The sequence below is a fragment of the Solea senegalensis genome, linkage group LG8, assembly GCF_019176455.1.
Source record: "Solea senegalensis isolate Sse05_10M linkage group LG8, IFAPA_SoseM_1, whole genome shotgun sequence".
NCBI classification, from domain to species: domain Eukaryota; kingdom Metazoa; phylum Chordata; class Actinopteri; order Pleuronectiformes; family Soleidae; genus Solea; species Solea senegalensis.
The window spans coordinates 27257965-27283349 of record NC_058028.1 but is presented as its reverse complement, the minus strand read 5'-3'; the positions used below and the strand labels follow the sequence as shown (position 1 = coordinate 27283349).

Genomic DNA, 25385 nt, shown 5'->3' with positions numbered 1-25385 from the left:
CGTGTTTCACTTCAGTCACACATGCAGCTACGTTAGCGTGTTGTTGTGACACGGCCTCTCAAAAAGGCGTGTTTTGATCTGTTCTTGCAAAATGATTTCGACACACTCGATATTGTGATTTCACACATCGTTCAAACAACAATTAAGATTCTGTCGTAGACGACATATATCGCACACCCCTGGAACCTATGCAACCTTCAGTTAGCATCAACTCAAAACAGCTTGACGTTATTCATTATGGGCGATTGCAAAAACATGGTGGATCAAAATGGCCGTCTCTGTAGAGCTGAGATATAAATATCTAAATATAAAAGTCTCATTCTGACACTCAACGTCAGTGTGACCTCACATTCAAATCTTGTACAAACGTTAACTTGGGCTCAAGGGTGAACTAAATACACTCTATGGTTAATCCTAAAGTAGATAGTTCATGTGGGGTTGTATCAAGAACAAGGTCAGTACCTCATACAACCACACGTCAGAAAACCTGAACCAACATGAAGTCACTTATTATTTATATAGCCCAACATCACAAACACAGCAAGTGACTCCCTGTATCCTTAGACCCTCACATAGAATGAGGAAAACAAACCTACACAAACAAACCAGTGATGAAAGTGAGGACTAAGTGCAGAGTGCAGTAGCTGGTGCCTTGAACATGAAATTATTTAAGCACATGATACAAGTCAAATTGTGTGTGTGTGTGTGTGTGTGTTTCCAGACTCCAGGATGCAGTGAGTCTAGTGTCCCTGTTCCACATGGTCCATCCCCACAGTGAGTCAGCACAGGAAGCTGCGAGCCAACAGGCCACTGGCACCGAGCTGCTGAAGGTGAGAACAACTCCGCCCAAACAGAAATGTCTGCTGACTATGACCGTGTGTGTGTGAGTGAGTGTGTGTGTGTGAGAGAGAGAGAGAGCAGGTCGTACAAGTCATGTCCTCACAGCATGAGGCTGCATCAGGACTCAGTCACAACATCGTTACAAATGTAGTTTGATGTGTCCTTGTCAGTACACTAGAAGGGAATGGAATGTGAATGTGAACTGGCAATTTTCCTTGCTGCAAGGCAACAGTGGTAGCAACCTGCACCACCATGTGGCCCTGCCCCTTTTCAGCTTGGTCCTATTATGGTGTATTTTTCCACCGGCTCTACTCGCCTCAGCACAGCATGACACGGCACGATTAGGTTGCATCTCCACTATAAAAAAAGTACCTACTTAGCGTGGGCGGAGTCATCACTGCACGGCTGCGTGAAACTGCAGTGACTTTGTTTTATACGCGACACACACACACACACGAGTGACTAGTGACTTTACACCAGACTCCTGGTAGTTGTTGGAGATTAACCCACATTTTAGTAGTAGTAGTTTTAACTGATCTACGGTTCAGCACTGTTCAGCTTGATTTGTGTGTGTGACGTCTCTAGAGCTGCAACTATTGATTATTTTCATAATCGATTAATCTGTCGATTATTTTCTCGATGAATCGTTTGGTCCATAAAATGTCAGAAAACCTTATGATCTTCTCAAATGTCTTGTTTTGTCCACAAACCAAAATGATTCACTTTTTACTGATTTCTTTGTTACATAGAGCAAATATATAGAGCAAAAATACACACTTTTAAGAGGCTTAAACAATTGGAAATTATGTTTTAATCATGAAAAAAAAGCTTCAAACTGATGAATCGATTATTAAAGTAGTATTAAAGTCGACCAATCATCGCATAGTTACCTACTCAGCATGCTTTTGGAACCTCGCCTGAGTGCTGTACTAAAACTAGTATCTGGTACCAGGTTACTATGCTCATGGAAACACTACTTAAACCATGGCGAAGCGAGTAGAGCCGCTGGAAGTAGACTCTTCCCAGTTGAATTATTTTCATAACACAAGGCAAATTTAGCTGGTGACTTGTTGTGGAGTCTGTGTCTTTCTACCCTCCACTCACTTCAAAATATTCAATTATTTAAGCTTATTATTATTTTGTTATTATTTAAATGCTCCTCATAATGTCTTCTGTGCACATGTGGAACTGTGGAACATGCATGCAGTGTCTAGGCCAGGTTGGGGCCACTTGTCATTTTGAAAGTCTTTTTTTACGCTTCTTAAACGTGTATTGGTTTGTTGACAAAATAAGACGTTTGAAAATAACAACGTAAACACCCGTCAACATCTTCTGCATTTCCTGGACTGAACAAGAAAATAATGTTATTGACTCTGAAAATTATTACCACATTATCCGGGTACATTAGTCAGACTTAGACAGTATGTCTCAGGGCTACATGATGGTGCAGTGGCTAATATGTTGCCTCACAGCGAGTAGGTTCAGATCCCGATTTGACCAGGGCCTTTCTTCCTGCATGGACTTTGCATGTTCTCCCAGTGTGAGTGTGGGTGGCTGTGAGTTCAAAAGCCTGCAGAGGTTAGTGGTCAGTACTGTAACTAGAACTGTAATGTAGAAACCATACATCAGAAGAGGAAGCAGGGTTGCGGAATGAAATCAAGTGATTTTTCATCTCAAGGTAGAAGCTGCAATCACAACACATGGAAAGGAATGGGTGAGGTATAATCTGCCAGATATTAGCCTCATGATTTAAACCAAGTCATCTTGAAGTCGAAATAAATACCATGGGCGGAGTGATTGACACATCTGAGTTGGGGATGGGACGAAGCGTGCCAGTCCAGGAGGCCCGGCCGTCCAAATATGGTTAATGTAAGCTAACAAAATGGAACGCACCACGCTGCTGGGGATGGTTTCCATGGGCGTGGCAGTTGCTATGCAGTGATTGACATCGGAGCGCTTTTGTTCTGCTTGCTCGTGGGAGTTCTAATGTGACGAGTTCTGTGGCTGAATGTCAACGGTGTTCCTGCTGAAATGTGTGTGCGGATAGTGACGATAGGGCCGTCGATTTTGTGCGTCGGCCTCAAATCGTAGCGAGTAACACGAGTAACATTCTGTGCAAATCCAATATTGAAGAGTTTAGATAAGAAGAAAAAGGGTTTGTAGAGTAGATAAAAACAGGTTTTGCCTGATGAACATATGTTTTCATATGCTGAGAAGAACTCTGGCCGACCCCTGCTCCAAAATGACCACAGGTCATGCTCCGTGACCCTCATGTGGAGGACGTGGTAGAAAATGGACGCTGTAATGCGTGTTAAAAGTCCATGTTTATTCTAAATGTTTCTAATGGCAATACTACGTGTATCTGTGTCGAGGTCGAGTCATGGCCGTCTCGTCTTAGGTTTCGTGTGTGGGAGGTTTGGGTTTTGTGCAGCGTGGGAACTGTGGGGCCACATACAGGACACATCACGTCTTATTAGGACTCGCCGCCGCTTGACCTCGCAGCACTGTGGAGGGACATTGAGAGTGACAGCCATTTCATTTGAAAGGTTAGCAGGAGGAGACACGTGTGTGTGTGTGTGTGTGCGGCGTCACGCATGGCTTCTTGTTTAGTCACGGCTGATTGTGGAGCACTCTCATTTTTCCAGCCTTCAAACTTTGATTGTAGTCTCAGAACATTTTCATGTCCTCAAAGTCATTTGTGTGACCTTTCCCGTACTCCTGTCTTTCGCTGACCTCTGACCTTGGTCCCCGCAGGTTTATGCCCAGAAGGAGTCTCAGAGGTCGGGCTACATTGAGCTGGTCCTTCAGGCCCATGAACAGACGGCTGCTGAAGGTTCAGCTGCACGACTGACCTGCTCCTAAATAGAAATGTATGAACTCTACAACGAGGAGGACCAGGGAACCTCATCACCTGGAAACAAGGTTAACTGTCCTTTCTATATTTGGCTCAATGACAACGTAACCCTTCACAGAACAAGAAGAACAACCTTTGAGACATTTATTCATGTAAAAATGTGCTTTACACATAGAGAGACGAGTTAAATGATGTACATTATAAAATAAAGCAACATCTTTGTATGTGTGTGGCATGCTTGATTTGGATTAAAACAACCTGACTTCTGGTTAAAATGATCATGTTCATAGACAGGAATTTAATTCACTGCTGAAGACCCTACAGTATACTTTGCCCTTTTAATTTTTTCTATAATGAAATGTAAAATACAAAGAAGTAAAAATATACACACATAAACTCATTAACTCTCTGTTAAATGACCCGTTACACCACATTCATAAAAGTATAGAACAGGGATTTCTCTGATTACAAAGAATACCTGGACAGTTTAAAAAAGTTAAAGTGATCGTTAAGAATTTTTTGAATTGTGGATGGATGAGGGACTGAGAAGGTCGTGAAGGAGGACAAGAGGACACAAGGACAAGATGGAAGCAAGATGACCTCTAAAGGGAGAAGCCCAAATAAGTCGTATGGGTTACGGACACACAGACCATGTTCAGACCAAATATCCATCATCAGAGACCCGATCATGCAAGTTAGGGTTTGAACTGTCCTGAATGCATCCATTGAAAGGTGGTTCAAAGTTCCTGGTCTCTTACACAGGAACTTGTGTCGTATTTGTTTCACGGTAAATTAGATGTAAACATGTTGCTACAGTATGTGTGTGTGTGTGTTGCTAACAGTGGCCTCCATGTTTTTTTCGAGGGTGACGTCACTCCCAGGTGCCGATGGAAAGGAGCGCAGCACGTCATGTCGTCATGAGCGTCCCTTTAATTATGACTGCAGATGAATCTGCACTTTTTACTCCTTCATTCTTCCTAAAAAGCAAACGCTTGTTCATTAAGAGTCATTGTGTCTGTGGGAGCATCAACACAGTCAATTTAAAAATGCTGCTCTCTCTTTTCTATTCACTCAGATCCTCGTCCAGGTTCACATTTGTGGTGTCTATATCATCCAGGTCCAAACTGTCCAGATCCAGCACATCCAGGACCTATCAGTGGACAATTGAACATAGTGTGGTTAGGTTAGGCCGTTTATATCTATGTACAAATACAGTATACTGTATATAATTCTTTAAAAATAAAATGCTTTACCTGCTGAATGACATCCACGTTGCATCGCTCTGCTGGGTCTTCAACGTGCTCCTCTGCAGGAGCTTCTGCAGAAGACGCAACCTCAGGCTCGTCCTCAGACTTTCCCGTGGACTGGCCCTCGTCTTCTGCTCCTTCCTGTGCTGGTTCTGGCTCTAACAGTGGTTTTGCATCTTCAAGTGGGTCAAGTGGATCCTGGACAAATGGGTCTAGCAGTGGATCAGGGAAAAGTGGATCTAGCAGTGGATCAGGGACAAACCTTTTGACTCGGACAGGCTCTTCCATATCTGTGTCTGTTTTCTCCAGGGAGACAAACTCCTCGGTCAATCCAGCAGAAGCAGAAACAAGTTCCTCAGTCACAGGAGTTTCTTCTGCTGCTGCTGGTGCATCTAAAGAGATGAAACCTTTTTCCAGCTCGTCATAAACAGACATTCCTGCGTCGACTGGGAATTCAACGGTAACGACAACTTCCTTGGCTTCTACTGTGTTTGTTGACGTGGTCTCACATGGACTGATGGCGTCTGTTGTTTGAGTAATACCTGCTTCAGAAACACAGGCCGCAGCATCAGCAGCTGGAGACACGTCGTCAGGTCTGGACTGTACCACCTCTGGCTCTGTCAGGGGAAAGTCTTCCTGTACAGAAAGGGACACGTCCTCTGTGTCTTCCTCCTGTGGTGCTGATGCAGCCGCCGCCTCAGAGGATGCAGATCCAGCTTGTTTTAGTTCAACATGCTGCTGTGATGCGGTGACAGGAGAACGTGAAGCTGCTGCTGTGACGGATTCTTCTTCTGTTGCTGAAAGTGGATCAGTCGTCTCTGCAGCTGCTGCCATCAAGCGTTCATTCATGCTTTCCACCGCGTCCTGTGTACAGAACATAAAGAGTGACTGCTCCATTTTAAAGCAACTATAGTTATTCTCAGAGTCATCATGATGGTTACATGTCTGCTGTGGGGAGATTGTGGGGTTTACTGTCTGTTAGTGGGAAACAAGCCTTGCAAGATCAGGGCTGCTGACCCGGAGTCCTCAGAATCACACACACACACACAGTAGGAGGAGCTATGTACAGTTAAAAGTGACCAGACTTGAAAAGTTCCACTTTAATTTAAATTTTCTTAGATCATTCAATAAATGTTTTAATTTTCTGTTCTGCTGGGCTCCCACACCTTGGATGACATCAAGTTCAAGGACTTTTCAAAGACTTTACAGGACAAAACTCCCTCAAATTCAAGGACCAACGATGCTGACACAGCTTCAGTCAGCCAGAGGTCTTGGTATTTGCATTTCCAAAAGCATCACGTAAAGAGCTTTTTCCAAATTCACAAGCTTTCAAGGATTTCAAGGACCCATGGGAACCCAGGTTCTTTCTTTACTCTTTCTTTTACTCTCCCAAAGAACACACTGTGATGTTAGAGGCGAGCAAATCACTCATCACTCCAGAAATCTGTGCTGTGCCAGTCTCAGATGACAAGAGGACAAGAGGACACAAGGACAAGATGGAAGCAAGCACACCTATGGTCAGTTAAGAGGATCCCCAAAATCTGCATGTGTTAGATTAAGTTCAAACTGTGTATAATCTGACATTCTTGAAGCACCTGACATGGGACCAGCAGGTGCTGCTATTGGCTGTTTTACAACAGGAATGATCACTACACCAGCACCACAACAAGAAACCCTAAAAGTGACAGACTTAAACATCTGTGACCAGACTTATAATTGCTCTTCTGTAAAATAGACACAAGTATTTGAAGGATGTTGTGTAACGATGCACCTGCGCGGGTTCTCACCTCGGACTCATCGACCTGATCTTTGGGCACAAAATCAGCACATTCCTCGCGCACGTTGCGCTCCTCATTGGGCTGGAAAACAAACAAATGTCATCGCAAACATGTGTTGGATCAATACTTTCAAGCAGAGGTGTCGACCTGGCAGTGACTCCGCCCCCAATGATTAAAAACGTTTTCAACCTCCTTGGATTTTTATCGATTTTGTTACATTTCAACCTGTAATTATAAACATTTTTTTAATATGGATTTTATGTGTGAAGTGAAATGACTTTACATAAGTGAAGGTTCTGGTGCAACCAAATACCTTCACAAGTCACATCATTAGAGAAATGAAGTCCACCTATGTGCAGTCACATGATCTCAGTATACACCTGTTCTGTACAGTTCTGCTATTACTATTATTATTAAAGGTATAAAGGAAGGTGCTCTGGTCAGATGAGACTGAAATGGAACTTTCCGGCCACCAAACTTATCCCCACAGGTGGTGTTTAGCAGCAGGGACGGGAAAACTGGTCAGAATCGAGGGCAAGATCGAAGGTTCGCCATCCAGCAGGGCCACACCCATCGCTATGGGCGGGCCATAGGGGGCCGGGCCCGCCCCCAAGAATGCTTGTGTCCCACCCACTTAAATTACTTTAATTTACTTTATATTATCATATTAGCTCAATAAATGACTTGATAAATACTAATGTTGCATTACATTTCACATCCATTTGAATTCCAGATTGTGAGGCAACAAAACTTACGTGTGTGACGTGTTCAGAACATGTTTGCCACTCTATGTAACAGTAAACACAGCGGTCTAAGGGTGAGATACAGGGGTGAGCGTGTGGTTAAGGTATCGTAGACTTTAGGAGGTGAGCTTCTGGTGACGTGGTTAAACCCTGTTACTGCTGGTGTTGTCCCTGAGCTGACTCTGTGGTTGTATGACAGTCAGTGTTCTGATGCACGTCCACTCACCATTATGAGTGGGTATTCTGCAGCAGGTCTGACTCCGACATGAGTTTCTTTCAGGTACTGCTCAGCCAGCAGGGCTTGCTGGAAGTCTGGGAACAGGTTTCCATACTGGGTGGGGTCAGCCAGGGCACCTGCTGCCTTCTTGTTGACCTTGGACAGATGCTCCCTCCACAGAGTCACCACCCTGGACAAACAGCTCAGCAGTGACGCCTAGAGGCAGGGTTATGAAGGACTTGCAGAATATAATGTATGCACAGGAGAAATGACCTCACCTTGACACTTGGCTGGGCAGATATGTTCTTGCCAGGAATGCAGCCTCTGGCAACCGATGTGTTTTGATGAGAAGGTCCAGACATTTGTCCAGTCTGGGCAGATGTTGGAAAATAGAATGACGTTCAAGAACACACTAAACATCTTTGTCTTTTCCATCCACTCACCGTCCTTGCATGAAGTAGGTGACGAAGGCCACGTTGGTCCCCCCGTCCCTCTCTGCCCGCTCGGCCAGTTTGCCCACCATGTCTGCGTTGCCTGAGGCCGTGGCCAGCAGCAATAACCCCCCGTTATCTTCAGCGTTGTGCAGACACTTCTGGGCCAAGCTGAACTGGCACTTTCTAGTCGCCTGTCCCGCCAGCTGCTTCCATTTCTGCTCAGACTGAAGCCCACACACACACACACACACACACACGTGCCAATGAGCCAAAGACACAGGACAGAGGATTATCACAGGAGGACGGGAAACAGTTAGCAAATAACATGAATGTGGTCATTATCCTGAAACGTGGGAGTATAGAGTCACGTGTAAGAGATCTGTGAGACAGAGAGTGAGACAGAGAGTGAGACAGAGATACAAAACCGTGGCAGACACGGTGCAGGTGGAGCGTGAGCAGTTGGTGGTTAAGAACTGTTATTTTCCTAAATAAAATGTCTACTTTTACTCCGATACATTTTTCTTAACCATCTTCGTTACTCGTTACTACAAAATAAAAGTTGAGCTGGTGACGTAATGCCTGTTTGACATCGCTAGTTTTTAGTGGACTTAAAACACACCAGCAGCTTGTTGTTTACCGTGTCCGACACCGAGGCTCTGGTCTCCAGGTTTCTGTTGCACACTTCAGACGCTTAGCTAGCGAGCTAACCCGTTTGTTGAAAATATCGTTAAAATATCACATAACGCCATTCGAACAAAAAGTATCAAGATACCGGTTTTGGTCCATATCGCCCAGCCCTAGTCACGTGCAGGGGAGGGACAATGAAGATGGAGCTGCCAGGCAGGAGGAAAAGAGGAAGTGCACAGAAAAGCTTCATGGGTGTCATGAAGGAGGACACGAGGACAGTCAGTGTAACAGATGATCCATGATCTGAGGTGAGAATATCCTGCATGTAATACTGTAGATATCCTGATGAAAGGCCACACGTGGGTGCGCGGCTTTTCTCCAGGGTTTTCCGGTTTCTTCCCACAGTCCAACAATATGCAGAGGTTAATTGGACACTCTAAACTGAGCATAGGTGTGAATGGGAGAGTGAATGGTTGTGTGTCTGTAGATGTTGGCTCTGTACTGGACTGTTAACCTGTCCAGGGTGCACTGCAGCTGGCATGGGCTCCAGCGTCCCCCCACCACCCTCTTGTGGAGGATAAAGGGGCAGACAATGAATGAATGTGTGTGTGTGTGCTCTGACCTGTGACTCCTCAGCGAGCTCATAGGCCATCTCCAGCTCTCCCAGCTGCAGAGCGAGCTCAAACTTGTGCTCTGGGTCCGTGGTCACGGCCAGAGCCTGCTGTCTGAAACCCTAAACATCACAAGCACACACAAGGACAAGGAAGGCACGACCCTGAGGTCAGAACAAACTGGTTCCCCCACCAACGTAGTGTCGTTTCAAGCAGAAAAGGACTTCCACGAGGCAAACACACCTGTTTCTCCAAGAAGTTGGCTACCCTGGTCCTCTGCTCCTTGGGGATTGAGGGTAGAACCTTGCTAGCATGGCTGAAGTCCCTTCTCATGACCGCAGTCTGGTATTCCAGCACAGAAAGCAGCAAGCAGTAGCTGGCAATGTTCAGGTTCTTGTCCCCGAGGTAGAGACGGTTGTCAGAGGGGATATAACCCAGAAGATACATGACCCTACACCACAAGAAAAAACAGGCAGCGTCTTTGAGAAGAGTTTACGGAATTGAATCTAAATCACAGGGAGAAACAAAGGAGATTCAGAGCACAGCTTATGTGGAGGACAAAGCCAGAGGTGGATTTTTTAAAGATCAATCACTGTACTGAACATCATAGCACACAGGACTTGTTGATCCACTTAGATTTACCTAACACTTACAAACTTACCAAATGAGGAAGCAATAAACTAGCAACTCTTTCCTTCCTGTGAGCTAAAAACACTGATTCTCTGAGTGGACTTTGGTGTCGGAGCGTGACAAAGCAACTTCTGTATTCAGCCAACATGTTTCCAACACTCTTTAAATGCTTTGCAGAACAGCTGTGATATGTAACATCAGATTTACCTTTGAAAATGCACATGAATAATCAACTTTTAAGGTCTTTGAATCCTCCTCCATACTCTGCTAATACTTCATAATAAAAGCCTTGTTGAAACATGTATGTATGAAAACAGGGAACACAAATCCTGGAGATCCTTTACTTAAAAACCAGTGCAGGACTTGTGTTTGTGACATAATGTGACAGCACTGGCGATTGGTGACGTCTTGTGTCGTGTTGTCGCGTGTCACGCTGCTCCCTCATGTCTTCAAACTCAACGTTTTGTTATGGTTTGGACTGAGCGAGTGATCCGTAACAGCAGAAATGACAGAATGTGTGTTTAAAGGGTAACAAAACCTCCTCTTCTGAGGCTAACTCCGCCCCGTGGGCTGAGAGAGGAAGAGGAAGAGGAAGAGGAATCATGTCATTAATGCAAAATACCTGTCCAGGTGAGCAACGGTGACGATCTCTCCTCCAACATAATAGTTGAGTCTTTTCACAGAGTTGGTGTATATGAAGCAGTCTCCCACCCACACTCCTGTCTTTACCCTGTCTGGCACCTCCCCCAGCACCTGGTCAACAAACCAGCACAAGAGACATGTGAATAATAAATGGAAACAACAAAGAACTTATGTATCTGTACTTTACACTGTATTTCTACAATGTGTTGCATGTTTTAAAGGGGACATATTATGCATAATCAACTTTTTAACCATTTCAATACTTATATTTGGGACTCTGGGGGCCCTACCAGTCGCCAAAGTGTGGAAAAACAATACTCAGTCATGTTTTCGTGGTCCCCCTTAGTGTAAGTATAGGCGATAAAACACTCCATGTTGAATTCCCTGCGCTTATGACGGCAGCATGCGCATTTCACCTCGAATGTTACCGCCCCACCAGTAAGTTTACTTGGAGAGCTCCACCTTAGCTCCACCTTGTCCCTGCGAGAGTGCAGGCGAGGGAGGAAGAGCGGTATTATGTCAACGCGGAGGGACAAGTGTGCTGTTGGTGGCTGCACAGTGGAGCACAGTGTTTTACAGAGGATTTTATATATGAAGCTAATGTGCCGGATAAAGTCAGCAAACGTGTGTTCGTGTGTTCGCACCACTTCACATCAGACTGCGGCCAGCGGTCGCCGTATTTAGTCAGCGACGTACAAACACACACATTGTTAAGAAAAGGTCACATAGAGCTCATAACTGACCATTCTGACACGTCCTAATTAAACATATTTGTTCAGTACGTCCTCCATGACCGGAGCATAGACTCAGTCTGATACAGTCACATACAGCAGCTGTTTATGCAGCGATCAGCGGTGGATCAGTGGTGCTTTCCCTAAGTGTTTTTAACTGATTTACAGTTGGACAGTGTTCGGCTCCATCCTTATGTAGGACGTCTCTTCCTGTGACGACACTCTCGCTGTTTTCTGCTCACGCTGCCATGTTGATATTGTCAGAGAACTAGTGGAGGGAGGGGGAGAGGAATGGAGCGGAGGGAACAGGAGCTGAGCGAGTGAGCGCTGTAAAGAGGACAAATCAGAAACACCCTGGAAGAAGTGGGCGTGTGTTTGCCTGTGTCTCATTTGCATATAAAAGGGGCGGTTTTGGCAGGGTTATTGAACTGCTATGGTGCTTCATCCTTATGGTATTTTGACCAAAGCATGTCACTGACATGTTCATTAGGACACCAGGGAACTATTTTAATGGGGGAAATAGGGTATAATATGTCCCCTTTAATTATTTCCTTTCAAGTTGGATCTGAATGGACTGTTGAATCAGAGGTTTTAGAGGCACTCCGATATAATCCCATACTTGTTTTTTTGGCTGAGATCGGACCGATATCAGATATCAATCTCGGATCGGGACATCCCGACTCTCTGGTACCCCAAGGGAAGGGTGCCAAAAATGGAAACGGTAGGTGCTGGTTATTTTGTATACGTACCAAACCAAACCATTCCACTTGTAGGAAACATGCTTTTATCATTGATGAACCGTTGCCCTTTATAACAGACATACTTGCAGTCTTTTTTCAGGAAATACATCTGACCTCAAAGGCGTCCTCTAGGCCATCATCAGACATGTTTTCCTTGGATTCCAGGGCTGCTGACACCCTCTCGGACAGATAGCGGAGCACAAAGAAAGACTCGTCTCCAGCGATGCACACTAGCTCTCCAGATTCAGACCAGAAGATCTAGTGACAGGAAGGCAATGGTTTCTAAGAGCGCCGGAGCGATGTACATATTAGCAGCTGTAAGGATGTGACTCACATGTTTGGGTTGGATCTCAATGCGGCGGACGAGGTCGCCACTCTCCCAGTCATAGAAGACTAAGCTGTTGTGGGACCTCACTCCTAGAAGGAAGCCACCAAAGATACCTGCGGGACCACGGAGGGCGCTGTATGTATGCATGTATCCACAGATTATTGTCGGATTAACAAACACAACAGGAAACAACGAAACTCACCTTCAGCACCAAGGTGTGGTTTAAAAGTCTTCTTCTCTTTGAAGTTCTTAAAGATTTTCACTGTGCTGTTTCCGTCCTTTATGGCATATCTATACATTTAATGCATATAGTTAAATATAGCTGAGTCTTTACTAAAAGACACGACACTCTCTGACCTACTTTTGCCTCTCTTGACCCTCCCACACACACACACATACACACACACTTCTCTTCTGAGGACACTCCATTGACTTCCATTCATTTGGACAGATCTTAATCCTAAGCATCTCCATAACCTGTTAATGCTTAACCTTAACCTGCTCAAAATTTAAATCCCAGCCCTAAAATGAACTAGTTTCTCAGAAATGACTTTCTGCATCATTAGGACCAGGTTTTGGTCTCCATGAGGGCTACTGGTCCTGACAAAAAGGGTCCTAAAGCAGTAAACAACTGCTTTTGCCAGTGATTATTGAGAATGTGGCAGCCTGACATTGTTCTCTCTAAACCACATACAGTCAAATCATCACATGAGCTGAGGGTTATATTCGAGCCTAACCCAGGAAGGACACCTGGACAGTGTCAGCCCTTAGCTCACTCAAAACCTTTGCATCCCATAATGTCAAACTCTTCCCTTTAAAGCAGGGCTGGACTGGCACAATCCCCGATATGCCAGATTACCAGTCCAGCGCTGCTTTAAAGTGTCTCGGACGTACTGTGAGGAGTCATAAGCCCAGACAAACTCCTGAGCTGAACCAAAGCTCTTGTTCCTCAGCGCCACGGCCGTGTAGATGATGTACTCTCCGTCTCCACACACCACAACAAACCTGCAAGTTCACAAAAGAGTGCACAACCGGTGAGGTTTGAGAATGTTAGAGACACACTGTCTGAGAGATGTCTGGCGATCAGGGAGGACTTTGTTTATGCCATGAATGACACAGTTACGCTGTGTTTCATTTATATCTGAGCTCAGACAACAAAGCTGGGAATGTCAAAAACCCTCAAGTTAGCCATTGTTAGCAATAGCAGTCAAAAACAATCCTCTATATCACGGGTGTCAAAAGTATGGCCTGTGGGCCAGAACCGGCCCACCACAGGGTCCACATTTTTAAATTTACTACTGTTTTTCAGTTAGGATATCTGTGTCTAAATGTTTTGTGCCTCTGTAGATCCACTGTTATCTGAAAGTTCTATTGCACATGTGTAAATGTTTAATTTAGGCATAATAGTATTGTAATAGTATTGAAATTGCACTTATTTTTCCTAATATGTTTTGTAAAAATTTAATTCTTGTTGTTTATAGGTTATCATGCTTTTTTTTATTTTACTCTGTCTTTCGCCCAATTGAGAGCTGAGATTGGCACGGCACCCCCGCGACCCTCTGGTGGAGGATAAAGTGGTAGATGATGGATGGATGGATGGATGGATGGTCTGGCCCACTTGAGATCAAACTGTGCCGTATGTGGCCCCTAAACTAAAATGAGTTTGACACCCCTGCTCTATATTATTTATTTAGGTATTTTGCACACGTGAACAGTGCAGCAACATGTCCACAAATAAAAAGAATAATCATAATAATAATAATTTCAGACCAAAGCAGACCTGTTCCCATGCTGTCTTAAGCTGGTACCTTGTCGTTCCCTTGTTATCCGTCACATTTTCATGTCTATTATGTTTTCTCTTTTCTGAATGATAATCAGTTCAACAGGTCACGTTTTTGTAATAATGACGAGGATAATTGTCTTTGTAACCCAATGTCTTTTTTATTATTAATTACTATTATAAAAATATTGCCGGCAAATACATTTAGTCTTATATTCTGTCTCTATTCCATCACCTCGCACAGTGGTGGGCGGGCCGGATGTAATTGATTGGAGGGCCACATGTGGGCCCCGTGACCATCAGGGGGCCCCAAGAGCAATTTAAAAAAAAGAAAAATTCAATGAATCAGACACGATAGCACCATATAAAAGTAAATGTGTTCCCGTATGGGCGGTGTCGGATCACTTTTCAGACTGGCATGTTTACATGTTTTAATTTTTATTCCTTATAGTTACAATTTAAGGGCTATATTCAATGACACGATCTTCAAACATTGACACAGATCATCTCTCTGCATGTGTCTCACCTGCCGTTGGGGCTGTGCTGCAGAGTCTGAGGGTAAACCTCACAGCTGCCCATGTCTTTCACACCCAGCGACAGCCGCTCTCCATCCTGGATCTCCAACCCTGCCATGGTCTTGAGATTGGCCAGCTGCACTTCAGAATGCCGCGCCCACAGGATCTTCCCACTGGAGTCCATGGACATGGCCGGCTCGTCCCGACCCATCTGAGACGGACAGAAGAAGAATCGGGAGGACAGAGACGTCACACTCTGTTTTCTCAGGGGATTTGTGGACGTTAACCTGAAGTGCAGTTGTTACAGTTTATTATTGTTTATTAAACCGAGGGTTGTAAAGATTATCCCTCTTAACTGCATACAAACTAAATACAAGGATTTTGTTGTTTTGGTTGTATGACACATCGTACAGCAGTCCATGGAAATGTGTTACGAACACTCACAAAGCAGGAGAAAGAGCTTTCATTTTCTTATTATCTATATTATATTATATTATCTTATCTATTTTTTCTTTTAAAGAGCTTTAGTGACTCCTTTAACCAGCTAACAAAAGGGCTCAGAAAAAAAGCTCATGCTAAGCTAAACTTGACCTTAAATAACTGAGAAACAAACAAAAACACAAAAAAGATCTTGGTTCTTTGTTCAGAACCTGAAGCGGACGCTGACAACACACGTAAGACGCTTTGGCAACAGGAAACGGGAGAAGGGAGAGAGGGTGAGGAGCACAGGTGAAAACAATCAGGGAATCAAGCGAGACACAGAACACGCTGCTCACAGGAAGTAGAGAAAACCCCTTACCAAAATAAAACAGGAAGTGACACTGAACTAAAACCAGCTAACACAACTGACGGTGCATGTAGAGAACACTGAGACACAGTATATACAAGAGAACAGTGTACCTTGATTAAAGTGCTGCCTTCATCGTAGCCCAATGCCACACTGTTGGAGCCAGGTTGGCCACATATGCACCAAACCCTCTCCATCCCATACATGAGTGTGTTTTCCAGTCGGTATGTGTTGGAGTGCCACACTCTGACGGTGCCTGACAAAACACAGAGCTCAAAGTAAAGGAAGATGCACATTATCTGTGTGTGTTTTCCTGCTATTTCTCATGTTGTTGGGACAAAAATCTGTTTACAGTCACATTATGAGACAAAAACCAAGGGGAAGACGTGCTGTATAGTATAGCAGTTATGAATGAGAGTCAATGTAATGTCCGCTGAAGTCATGTGACGGAAACCTGACTGCGTGTGTGTGTGTGTGTGTGTGTGTGTGTGTGTGGTTCTTACAACCCACCATCCTCAGCACCAGTGAGGATGAACGGCATCTCGGGGTGGAAGCTGACGCAGGTCACGTTCTGGGTGTGACCCTCCAGTGTCTGAACACAAGTTTTGTTCTAGAAGATAAAGACACACATACACACAGAGTGAGAGAGGGAGAGAGAGAAACACACACACGATGCATGCACACAATTAGGAATGGCATGGATACTCCAGTATCTACCGTCACCTATGTATGAGTTTCATTGAGGGGAAAAAAGCAGTGAAACGTAGTGAATTTAATTTGAGAAACATGTTCACTACAAACTTAATCCAGTCTCCTCTTCTTCTACTTCTTCTTCTTCTTTTCCGTCACCTATGGTAAAAAAATATCGCTCTTTCATTGTCTCTGTTACTGCAGTGTTTGTTTTTTTTGTTTGTTTGTTTTTAAACAAAAAGTGACATGATTGAATGAATGAATGAATGAATGTTTCAATGTAACTTCAGTAAACCATACTTAGTGCTTCACTTTGAATATCACAGTTTAAATAAATGTGTGAACTCAGTGTCCTCTAAGGTTTAAAGGTGTCTGGTTTGGTGTAAATAACGACTATATTCATACAGGGGTCTACCAAGGGCCAGAAGTCTAGCAAGGATGGATTACTGAATGAGCCGACCGAGCCCAAGAGGTCAAGGGGTCACTACCTTAATAAGTCAAAAAGCCAAAGACTATGAATGTGAACACATTTATGTATTGACCTCCTCCAGCTCTCAAAAATGCACCACAATATAAGAAATCACATCTACCAGATTTTCTGGGGGAGGAGCCCCAGACCCCACTTCCCATGTGCACCCACTCTTGAACTCATAGGGAGGTCCTTATGCATCTGTGCCAGGGGAAGAGTCGTTCATAATCTGTCTGGATTAATACAATTGATAATGTAACATTATAGTGTGACATGTCAATAATCGTCAAGCACAGGTGACTCCGCATAGTTGGAGGAGGGGCCCCCATCAAATTCTCCTTAGGGTCCCCTAAAGGCTCGGGCCGGCCCTGACAGTGTTACAATAGTGTAACAACTGTTACTACTGACAACGTCGTTCCTTTTTCAATGCGACGTTACTTTTCCCAGATTCAACAGTGACGCCTGCACAATAGTCGTGAGTCAAAGTAACGAGTATTGTAAAAAAACAATGAACTGATTATGTTTAATGTTACAAATGAATGGAAGTCAGTGTGTGTGTGTGTACCTGATAATCCCAGATTTTAACAAGGCAATCGTCAGCACCAGATATGAGGTAGGGCTTGTCTCCCCCGCTGTAGTAATCCACACAGTTGACTCCCTTCCCATGGCCCTCCAGGGTAAAGTTAGGAGTCCTGGAGCCCAACTGCCACACCTGCAGCACGTGGTGTGGACATAAGTGAAATAATAAGTGAAAAATAACCAAGGACTCATCCTGTGATTCATGAGTTATAGACTTTATTATTTATTTATTGTCAAAACAAGACATGGAAAAACTTCTTTTTAGTAGGTTAGAGTATTGTAATGGTGTCTTTACAGGTCTCACTAAAAATCAACCAAGCAGCTGCTGCCAGAGAAAACCTGTCCTCTGTGTCAAAGGATGGAGTTTAAAGTCCTGTTACTGGTCTACAAGTCCCTGAATGGGTCAGAGGTGCCCGCTCAGGTCACCAGGGACAGGTTTACTCAGCGTCCCCAGGGTCTTCACCTGTGGAACAAGCTCCCTGAACACCTGACGTGTGAGGTGTGTTTCAATCAGGGTGGAAAACATTCTTGTTTACTGCAGCTTTGTGACATTTTTACCTCTTTAACTTTCACATCTGCTGGTGAACAGAGGAAACATTCTTTGTCTCCTTGATTTTAAATTGTTTAATGTTTTAAATTGTTTTTATTTCTCTAATTTATTATTTACATACTCCCCACCATCCTCTGTGATGATGACAGTACTACTACCCATCCCTGTTTATTGTTACTTCCTTATTCGTTCAAACTGGATCAACAACACTGCATTGTTTGTGTCCTGTGATGTGTGAGTAAGTGTGCACTAATGCATACCTGTGGCTTAGAGCTGAAACGATCAATCAATTATTAATCCATTACTAAATGAATCGACAACTATTTTGATAATCGATTCATGGATGATTAAAACAAGATTTGTGATTGTTTAAGCTTCTTAAATGTGAATATTTTCTTCATTTCTTTGCTCTGAGAACAAAGAAATCATTAAAAGTGAATCATTTTGCTTTGTGGACGAAACAAGACATTTGAGAACATCATCATTTCCAGGTTTGACAAACACTTTTTAAGGTTTTCTGATATTTTATGGACAAACGATTAATCGAGAACATAATCGACATATTAATCGTTAGTTTCAGCTCTAATTTGGCTCATAAGACCTAAATCTGTTTTACAGTCTCACTATCTCACGATACATTTATTTTGTGTATTGTGGACTCCCACCTCTCTTATCCCTGCACCTTGCTGGCTCTGTGTTGGGACTCAGCTATTAATTATAATCTGCATTAAACTCTTTAATCTAATCTAATCTTTAATCTTATAAACCTATGTTCTGCTTTTTTAGGGTTCACAAATCTGCTGTAACAGTCTAGTTAGGCTGAGGTTAGGGTTGAGGCTAGGCCAGTAGTAGTTATGGTTTAAGACTGGAGTAATAGCACTTAAATCCACTCCACAGTTCTAATAATAATAATAATAGTGACTCGGCTTGGCTCCACTCTACTCTGGTACTTTAGTTTTTGCATTAGTACCAGTACTAACCTGGTACCCTTTAGTACCCACGCTGGTGAGGTTCCAAGCGAGCTGAGCAGATACTAAAATGTGACATCATGATTGGTCAGGGAGTGTCGTCACTGAGTCATGAGCGCGACGTCCGACACAAGCATCAAACCAAACAATGGCGAACTGTAAATCAGTTAAAAAACATGTGTTCATCTCCAACGTTTAACAATCTCAATATCAGCAGGAAGCACTGAATACATCATTAGAATGAACGATTCAGTGCACTGAAGAGAACTGGTTTGCCTGTGACTAGTTTGTGTGTGTGTGTGTGTGTGTGTGTGTGTGTGTGTGTGTGTGTGTGTGTGTGTGTGTTTGTGTGTGTGTGTGTGTGTGTGTGTGTGTGTGTGTGTGTGTGTGTGTGTGTGTGTGTGTGTGTGTTTGTGTGTGTGTGTGTGTGTGTGTGTGTGTGTGTGTGTGTGTGTGTGTGTTTGTGTGTGTGTGTGTGTGTGTGTGTGTGTGTGTGTGTGTGTGTGTGTGTGTGTGTGTGTGTGTGTGTGTGTGTGTGTGTCTACCTTGACAGTTCTGTCCAGAGAGGCACTTGCAAACTGGTTGTTGTCTTTGGGGTTGAAGATGACCCGCATAACATAGTGGCTGTGTCCCTCAAACACCTGACAACATTCCCACTTCCTGTCCCAGTCCCACAGCTTGATCAACATGTCGTCTTAAAACACACACACAGAGTGACAATGAACGTTTAGCTTCATGTATAAAGTCAAATACGACGTTTTTAGATCCTGACGTGTGTGCGCTTGTTTCCTACCACTGCCGGAGAGGACGTAGGGCTGTGTAGGGTGGACGACGACGGTGCGGATGTAGTCAGCGTGAGCCTCGAACATGTGCACTCGCTCAAACGTGTTGTAATTAAACACTCGGATGTGATTATCATCCTGGGAGGGACAGAGAGAGTCATGAACACACCAGAACTCTCCTCATTACTCATGGATACAACTCCATTACTTATGTTTAGCTTCAGTTTTAAAGGGATAGTTGAAGCAGCCTGACACACACAGTAGAGGCTCATTGTCACTGAAAGCATGACAACAGGAACACAAAGACAAAAACATATTTAAGCTCACCTAATAGAATCTAACTCGGCTTATATCTAAAGTATTTTCACTTTATCACAGCCTTCACTGTTAACAACAGAAAAGCTTTAAATTTAAATCACAGCACAGAGTTCAGTTCAAATGTTGTTTTGTGATTAGCGTTTAAAATGCTTTGTGACACAAACTTGCCACACAAAGCAGCAGTAGACCAGAAGCTCCTGTGTAACCGTGAGCTTTTTTTAAAGATGCACCGACACGATATTTGTATCGGGTATCGGTGACAATGATCTATTCAGTCTAATTCTATGCTGTGCGCTGTGAGTGACGTCGTACGGAAACTTTTAAGTTTCACAGCACACTGGCTGGATGAGAGCGACGTGCCACGCGGTGCAATGATGAACACGACAAACTACAATGATCCCAGTCTTTTCCACATAATGAGACATTCCGCTTGTTACCAACATTCTGCGCTGTTTTTCGGTGTCTAAACCTTTAGATATTGGTGCTGGAGGCGTACCTAGCTTTTGTCCAAGGACTTTGGTGTATGAGAGTGAGCGGTTTACCAAAATCAGTGTAGTGAACATATTCTCCAGTCTTTGTTAAGTGTTAAAAAACAGTTTTTTTTTGTTTTTTTTTTTAATTGATTAATGTTTATATGTTTTTTTGTGAGAGCAAGTGTCTCTGGTTTCATTTTTCTGCAGAAAAATGTGTAGAAAATGTGGCTTCCCTTCTGATGGAAGACGTGAAGATTGGTCATCAATCTTTATTTGAAGTCCAGACAGCACATTCAAAACTGCTATAATTGTAAATTGAGTAAAACTCAATCTCATGAGCGAGGGAATCAAACTGACTTAAATGAGATAAATATTTAAGGGTCATTTTATCATTGTCATGTCATTTCTGACAAAATCAAGATTAGGGCAATATCCTTTATCATATCATTTGATGTCACTATATATCACAATATAAATCAAATCAGTATTTCTGTAAGGCTGGCCAATAGGGCCTATAAATAATATCTAGGTATTTTTAGTCTATGTCACGTGATGTAAGATAAAGCACAGGTTATTTCCTTTTAAGAGTGGAGAGTGACAATACACTGTAAAATAAAATATCTACTGTTTGTCATCTGTATTACATGATAAAAAATACTTCAAATACACTTTTAAATAAATAGGCTTAATATTAAAAGTGACTATTTAAAAATATGTAAAATGTAATTTCTAAAATTTTTGGGGTATTTTTTGTGAATTTCACAACTTTATTCTGTATAATTAAAAATGATGATTATCAACGTAACAGCCTTTAAAACCAGGAAAAGTCAAATACCTTCTCAGGATAGGAGCGTATCCAGACTCTTATCTTATCTCTTTTCTTGTCTCATGTCACCATTAGGGATGCGCAATATATCGGCATTAATATCGGCATCGGTCCGATGAGTAAAACTGCACCGATTTTAACAACCAATGTTTATACCCGTCGAGTTGCTGTTTGTGTATGTGTGTCGGGAGGTGGAGGCCATGTGACAGTGTTAGTGACGCAGCACAGGACTGTGGTGTGTTGAACTGAAGAGGAGAGAAAATGTCATTATTTTGATTCATGTTCATGTTTGTAATTGATGATCCAAACTTTCTCAGTGAGTTGAGGGAGTTAAACTGTACTTTAATGTAGTTACACACTTGCTCCAAGTGGTAAAAGTTTCCAAAAACCTTTACCACTGGAGTTGTATGGTAGCCACGTAACCTTGTTATTTGGAGGTAAGACATTCAAAAATTCAGCTTGCATGATTTTCAGTCTGTACAAAATGTTATCATCTCAGAAACTTTAAAAAAAAAAAAATTGATATATCAATATCGGTAGATATCGGTTATCGGCCATAACAGCAATATTAGTATTGGATACCGGTATCGGCCAAAATGTTCATATCGGTGCATCCCTAGTTACCATACAGACATAATATGGATGTGTTGCCCAGTCCTAATCCAGATGTACTACGACTGACTAAAAAGGACTTGAAATGTACCTCCAGTGGGAACAAGTACTTACTGATCCAGCAACGACCCAGTTTTTCCTGATAACAAACCGAGCCACTCTGACAGGCAGCTCACACACCTCAAAGGTTTTCACCATCATCTACATTCAGAAAACCAAAAACACAAAGGTTATCAATACACGGTATGAGTGATTAATGAAGCGCTGCATTGTGTGAGTCTGACCTGTGTCTCATGGTTCAAGACCACCACGCTGCCACTGTAAAGGCTGAGCAACATCCATGGCTCAGTGGGGTGCAATTCCACACTCTTCACCCGGTCTGACCGAGTCGTCAGCTTCCGCTTGATGTCCATCCGCTGAGGCTGAGGATGGAGAATGAGAGAAAGAAAGCACAGAAACAAGAAGATGACATTAAAACAGGGGCAGACAAAGCCTTAAGCTGAGAGGGCCCCCCCAAAAACATGCAGAAGTTACTCTAAATTGGCCGTAGGTGTGAATGAATGAGTCAATGAGTGTGTGCTCCAGTCATGCAGGAAGTACACAACTGATAGTCTTAATGAAATGATTCTAATGATTCAGTCCATGGAAAAAAACTGCTTTAAAAGTCACTCGTCACTCGTTTGTGTGTGACGCGTCTAAAACAAAGTCAGTTTCATGCAGCCGTGCTTTGATGACCCCGCCCACATTGAGGAGGTACTCTATTGTAATGGAAAACTAACCAATCTGTGTAGGTTCAAGCCGTGCCATACCGGTACCATGTAGTGGAAAAGCACCATAGACCCTTTCATCATAAACAAACATTGCAACGAGAATGCACGTGTAGTTTGGGGTCAAAAAACGTCAACAACAGGTATGTCCACGGTCCTCCACCGAATAATTCTGAATATGTTCTTTCGTTGCCTTGTTACCGCGAGTTACCGCAAACAACACCTAAATAAATGAGTACTAGCCAACGGCAATAGATGATATTAGCAAGTGGTCAGATATCCAGAGGCCAACTATTCACTCTTACCTCATAGCTAAAGCTAGCCCGTACACGCGAGGAAGTCTATGCGCATACAAGTCTTACAAGGAACGTTTACTTGTCAGCACGCTAGCCGGGCCGGCAGCTAACTACAAGCTAGCTACGTCCAAGACCACAACATAACTTTAGGCAGCATAGGTTTCATATAGGCTTTTCATTGTAATCTAACAGAAAGAGCTGATAAATGCTAACATACATGAAATGAAGTGAGCGCTACAAACACAAGCCTCTTTGACTGCAGTAGCATCATCCCAGTCTTCTCTTTTTGATGCTTGGAGCCACAGACCATGTCTTTTTTTTTTTAATGAGATCCTGTAGGGATTCTGAAGAACTTGACACCATTGCTGGTTTTATTTTCACCGCCAACTATTGCACTGTTAATGGTACACGTTACACGTTAATGGTACGAGTGTGTTTTCTGACCCCAAAGTGTGCGTGCACATTTCTGTACCGTAGCTCTCAAAAGGGTCTATATGTCTGCTGGGATTGGCACCAGCTGCCCTGTGACCTTCATGTTTAGGATAAAGCAGTAAATGATGATGATAAAGCAAGCAGACCAAACCATGTCCAATCTTGTGGTGTATTTTTGCGTTTGCTCATGCCGGTTTTTAAAAATGGCGGGTTTGATTCTAGTATTGTTATTAGTGTTTTAGTATTTTTAGTATCATGATCTTCACCAGTGCAGGTACAGATAGAGCACCGGGTACCAGGTACGATCCCTAATGGAAAAGCAAACAACAAGGAGAGTCGAGTCAAGTAACTTGGAAAATGCAACTTGATGCACGACCAAAATCATCTGTGCCGATCTCAGCTGACGCAGGGCGAAAGGCGGGGTCACGCCGTGGACAGTTCATCAATCCATCACATATAGAGAAAAACAACCACTCACTCTCACCTATGGTCAATTTAATATTATATGTTTTTTGGACTGTGGGAGGAACCCGGAGAACCCGGAGGAAACCCACGCACACACGGGGAGAACATGCTGCAAAGGCAAGAGCGCTAACCGCTACACCAACAGTGTGGCCCTCAGCGCTACTAGTGAAGAGAAAATAATACTCAGTGGTTATACCTAATGAGGAAGTGAAAGTAAAACTAGTTGAAGCCTTTCTTCATCTTATAACTTGTTGGACTGAACATATTTTCAGCCACAATATTTACTAGTTATACCTGTTGTATTAAATGCTAATGAAGAGGCAGGTCAGGGGCGGGATTCAAACCCTCCTATTGGCTCTGCAGGTGGAACTCCATCCATTGATTGATGTTACATCTGAATCCAGACCTGGGACTGACGTCACCCCGGGGAGACTCTGGAGTTTATCATGTTCCAGTAGAGTCAGAAGTCAGAAAAGCGAAATGTCACTCTGCATAAACAGCGTCGCAACATGTCTACATACAGGTCCGTCGCGAGAAGGCAAGCAAACCAAGCAATTGCTCGGGGCCCCAAGACAACGACTGGTTATGAATAAAATGCAATGACAAACTGTGTGAGCGCCCCTTTGAAAGTCAATGCAGTAAAGTGCAATGACACTGTTATCAGGATCCCCCTCAAGGGGGTCCCTTTCACTGATAGCAGCCAGGTGGCTTGGGGATCCATTTTGCTTGGGCCCCCCAAATTCCTTCAAACGACCCTGTCTACATACAATACCACAGTATGTGTACAGCTGATTTACTGTGAAAGACACACAACAAGTGTCATTATCGGTTAGAGCGGAAACAAATAATCGATGAATCAATTAATAATCGATAACTAAATTAATCGATGAATCGATTAATAATCGATAACTAAATTAATCGAATAAAACTATTTTGATAATCGTTTAATCGGTTCAGCGCTTTTTTCATGATTAAAACAAGATGTTTAAGCTTCATAAATGTGAGTATTTTCTTCATTCCTTTGCTCTGGATAACAAATACATCATTAAACGTGAATCATTTTGGTTTGTGGACAAAATAAGACATTTGAAAACGTCATCATTTCCAGGTTTGACGAACACCGATCAACATTTATTCAGGTTTTTTTACTTTTTATGGACCAATAAAAGGGGCGTGTCTGTTGATAGGCATACTCCACAGTGCTCCACACTGACTGTGTCCTCAACACTTATAATGCAGCACCGTTTCATTTATCCACTATTCATGTGATGATAAAGGCTGCTGTTAAACACAAACTGTTGTTGCACATGGTTGCTGCTTAAAAAAACCTTTGACTTCACCACATGAGTGCAGTTGAAAGACACAAGATAATATTAAGACACAGCAATATAAAAAATAAACATGAACCTAAAGTGAAGTAGTTCCGCCTACCATGTTGTCTCTGTGGGTGAGCGGCCTCGGTGCTGTCCTGTCGGGCTCCTCAACTCAATCTCAACTCAATCTCAGCTCAAGGAACTTTGGTGACAATGACCAAGAAAGCAAACAATTGCAGAAACAATGTGATTTCCGGTTTGGATTTTCACAATAAATCTGAAAGGACTTCGCCTCGCTTCGTTTTTCATTAAAAGGTAATGTAATAATCTGGCTCAGTTTT

The 25385-nt window shown here is 43.1% G+C and overlaps 2 protein-coding genes across 5 annotated transcripts in view; one reads left to right on the top strand and one right to left on the bottom strand.

Moving 5' to 3' along the window:
* The window catches only part of mrps22 (mitochondrial ribosomal protein S22), a 10346-nt gene extending 5514 nt beyond the window's left edge, over positions 1-4832 (top strand). The window contains exons 7-9 of one of the 2 annotated variants that reach the window (XR_006360893.1): positions 722-830; positions 3595-3762; positions 4770-4832. Coding sequence is in view for 1 of the 2 variants with exons in the window: in XM_044032180.1 (XP_043888115.1) it covers positions 722-830; positions 3595-3702 (217 nt within the window). In the remaining variant the exon portion in view is untranslated. Of the gene's footprint in view, positions 1-721; positions 831-3594; positions 3919-4769 lie in introns of those variants that run through there. The other variant, XM_044032180.1, reaches the window with a different exon arrangement.
* On the bottom strand, positions 3825-25385 carry LOC122773463 (coatomer subunit beta'-like). 3 transcript variants are annotated; one of them, XM_044032179.1, is made up of 23 exons: positions 25163-25385; positions 22056-22193; positions 21886-21972; positions 19554-19680; positions 19306-19454; positions 17229-17375; positions 16015-16114; positions 15618-15760; positions 14729-14928; positions 13317-13427; positions 12625-12713; positions 12429-12535; positions 12209-12352; positions 10604-10734; positions 9595-9802; positions 9363-9473; positions 8123-8337; positions 7958-8050; positions 7689-7869; positions 6729-6800; positions 5433-5805; positions 4948-5372; positions 3825-4844 (listed from the first exon to the last, which is right to left on the bottom strand). In XM_044032179.1, the coding sequence occupies exons 1-23, from the start codon at positions 25163-25165 to the stop codon at positions 4758-4760; spliced, it is 3441 nt and encodes a 1146-aa protein (XP_043888114.1). In that variant the 5' UTR covers positions 25166-25385; the 3' UTR covers positions 3825-4757. The 3 variants fall into 3 exon arrangements, with proteins under 3 accessions (XP_043888114.1, XP_043888113.1, XP_043888112.1); XM_044032178.1 differs by having other exon boundaries at positions 4948-5805; positions 25139-25385; XM_044032177.1 differs by having other exon boundaries at positions 4948-5805.

Coding starts and splice junctions, on each gene's coding strand:
- LOC122773463 (XM_044032177.1), bottom strand. Junction 19,455..19,553: donor CTACGTCCTCTCCGGCAGTG/GTAGGAAACAAG, acceptor GTGTGTTTTAAG/ACGACATGTTGATCAAGCTG. Junction 5,806..6,728: donor ATCAGGTCGATGAGTCCGAG/GTGAGAACCCGC, acceptor TTCTGTACACAG/GACGCGGTGGAAAGCATGAA.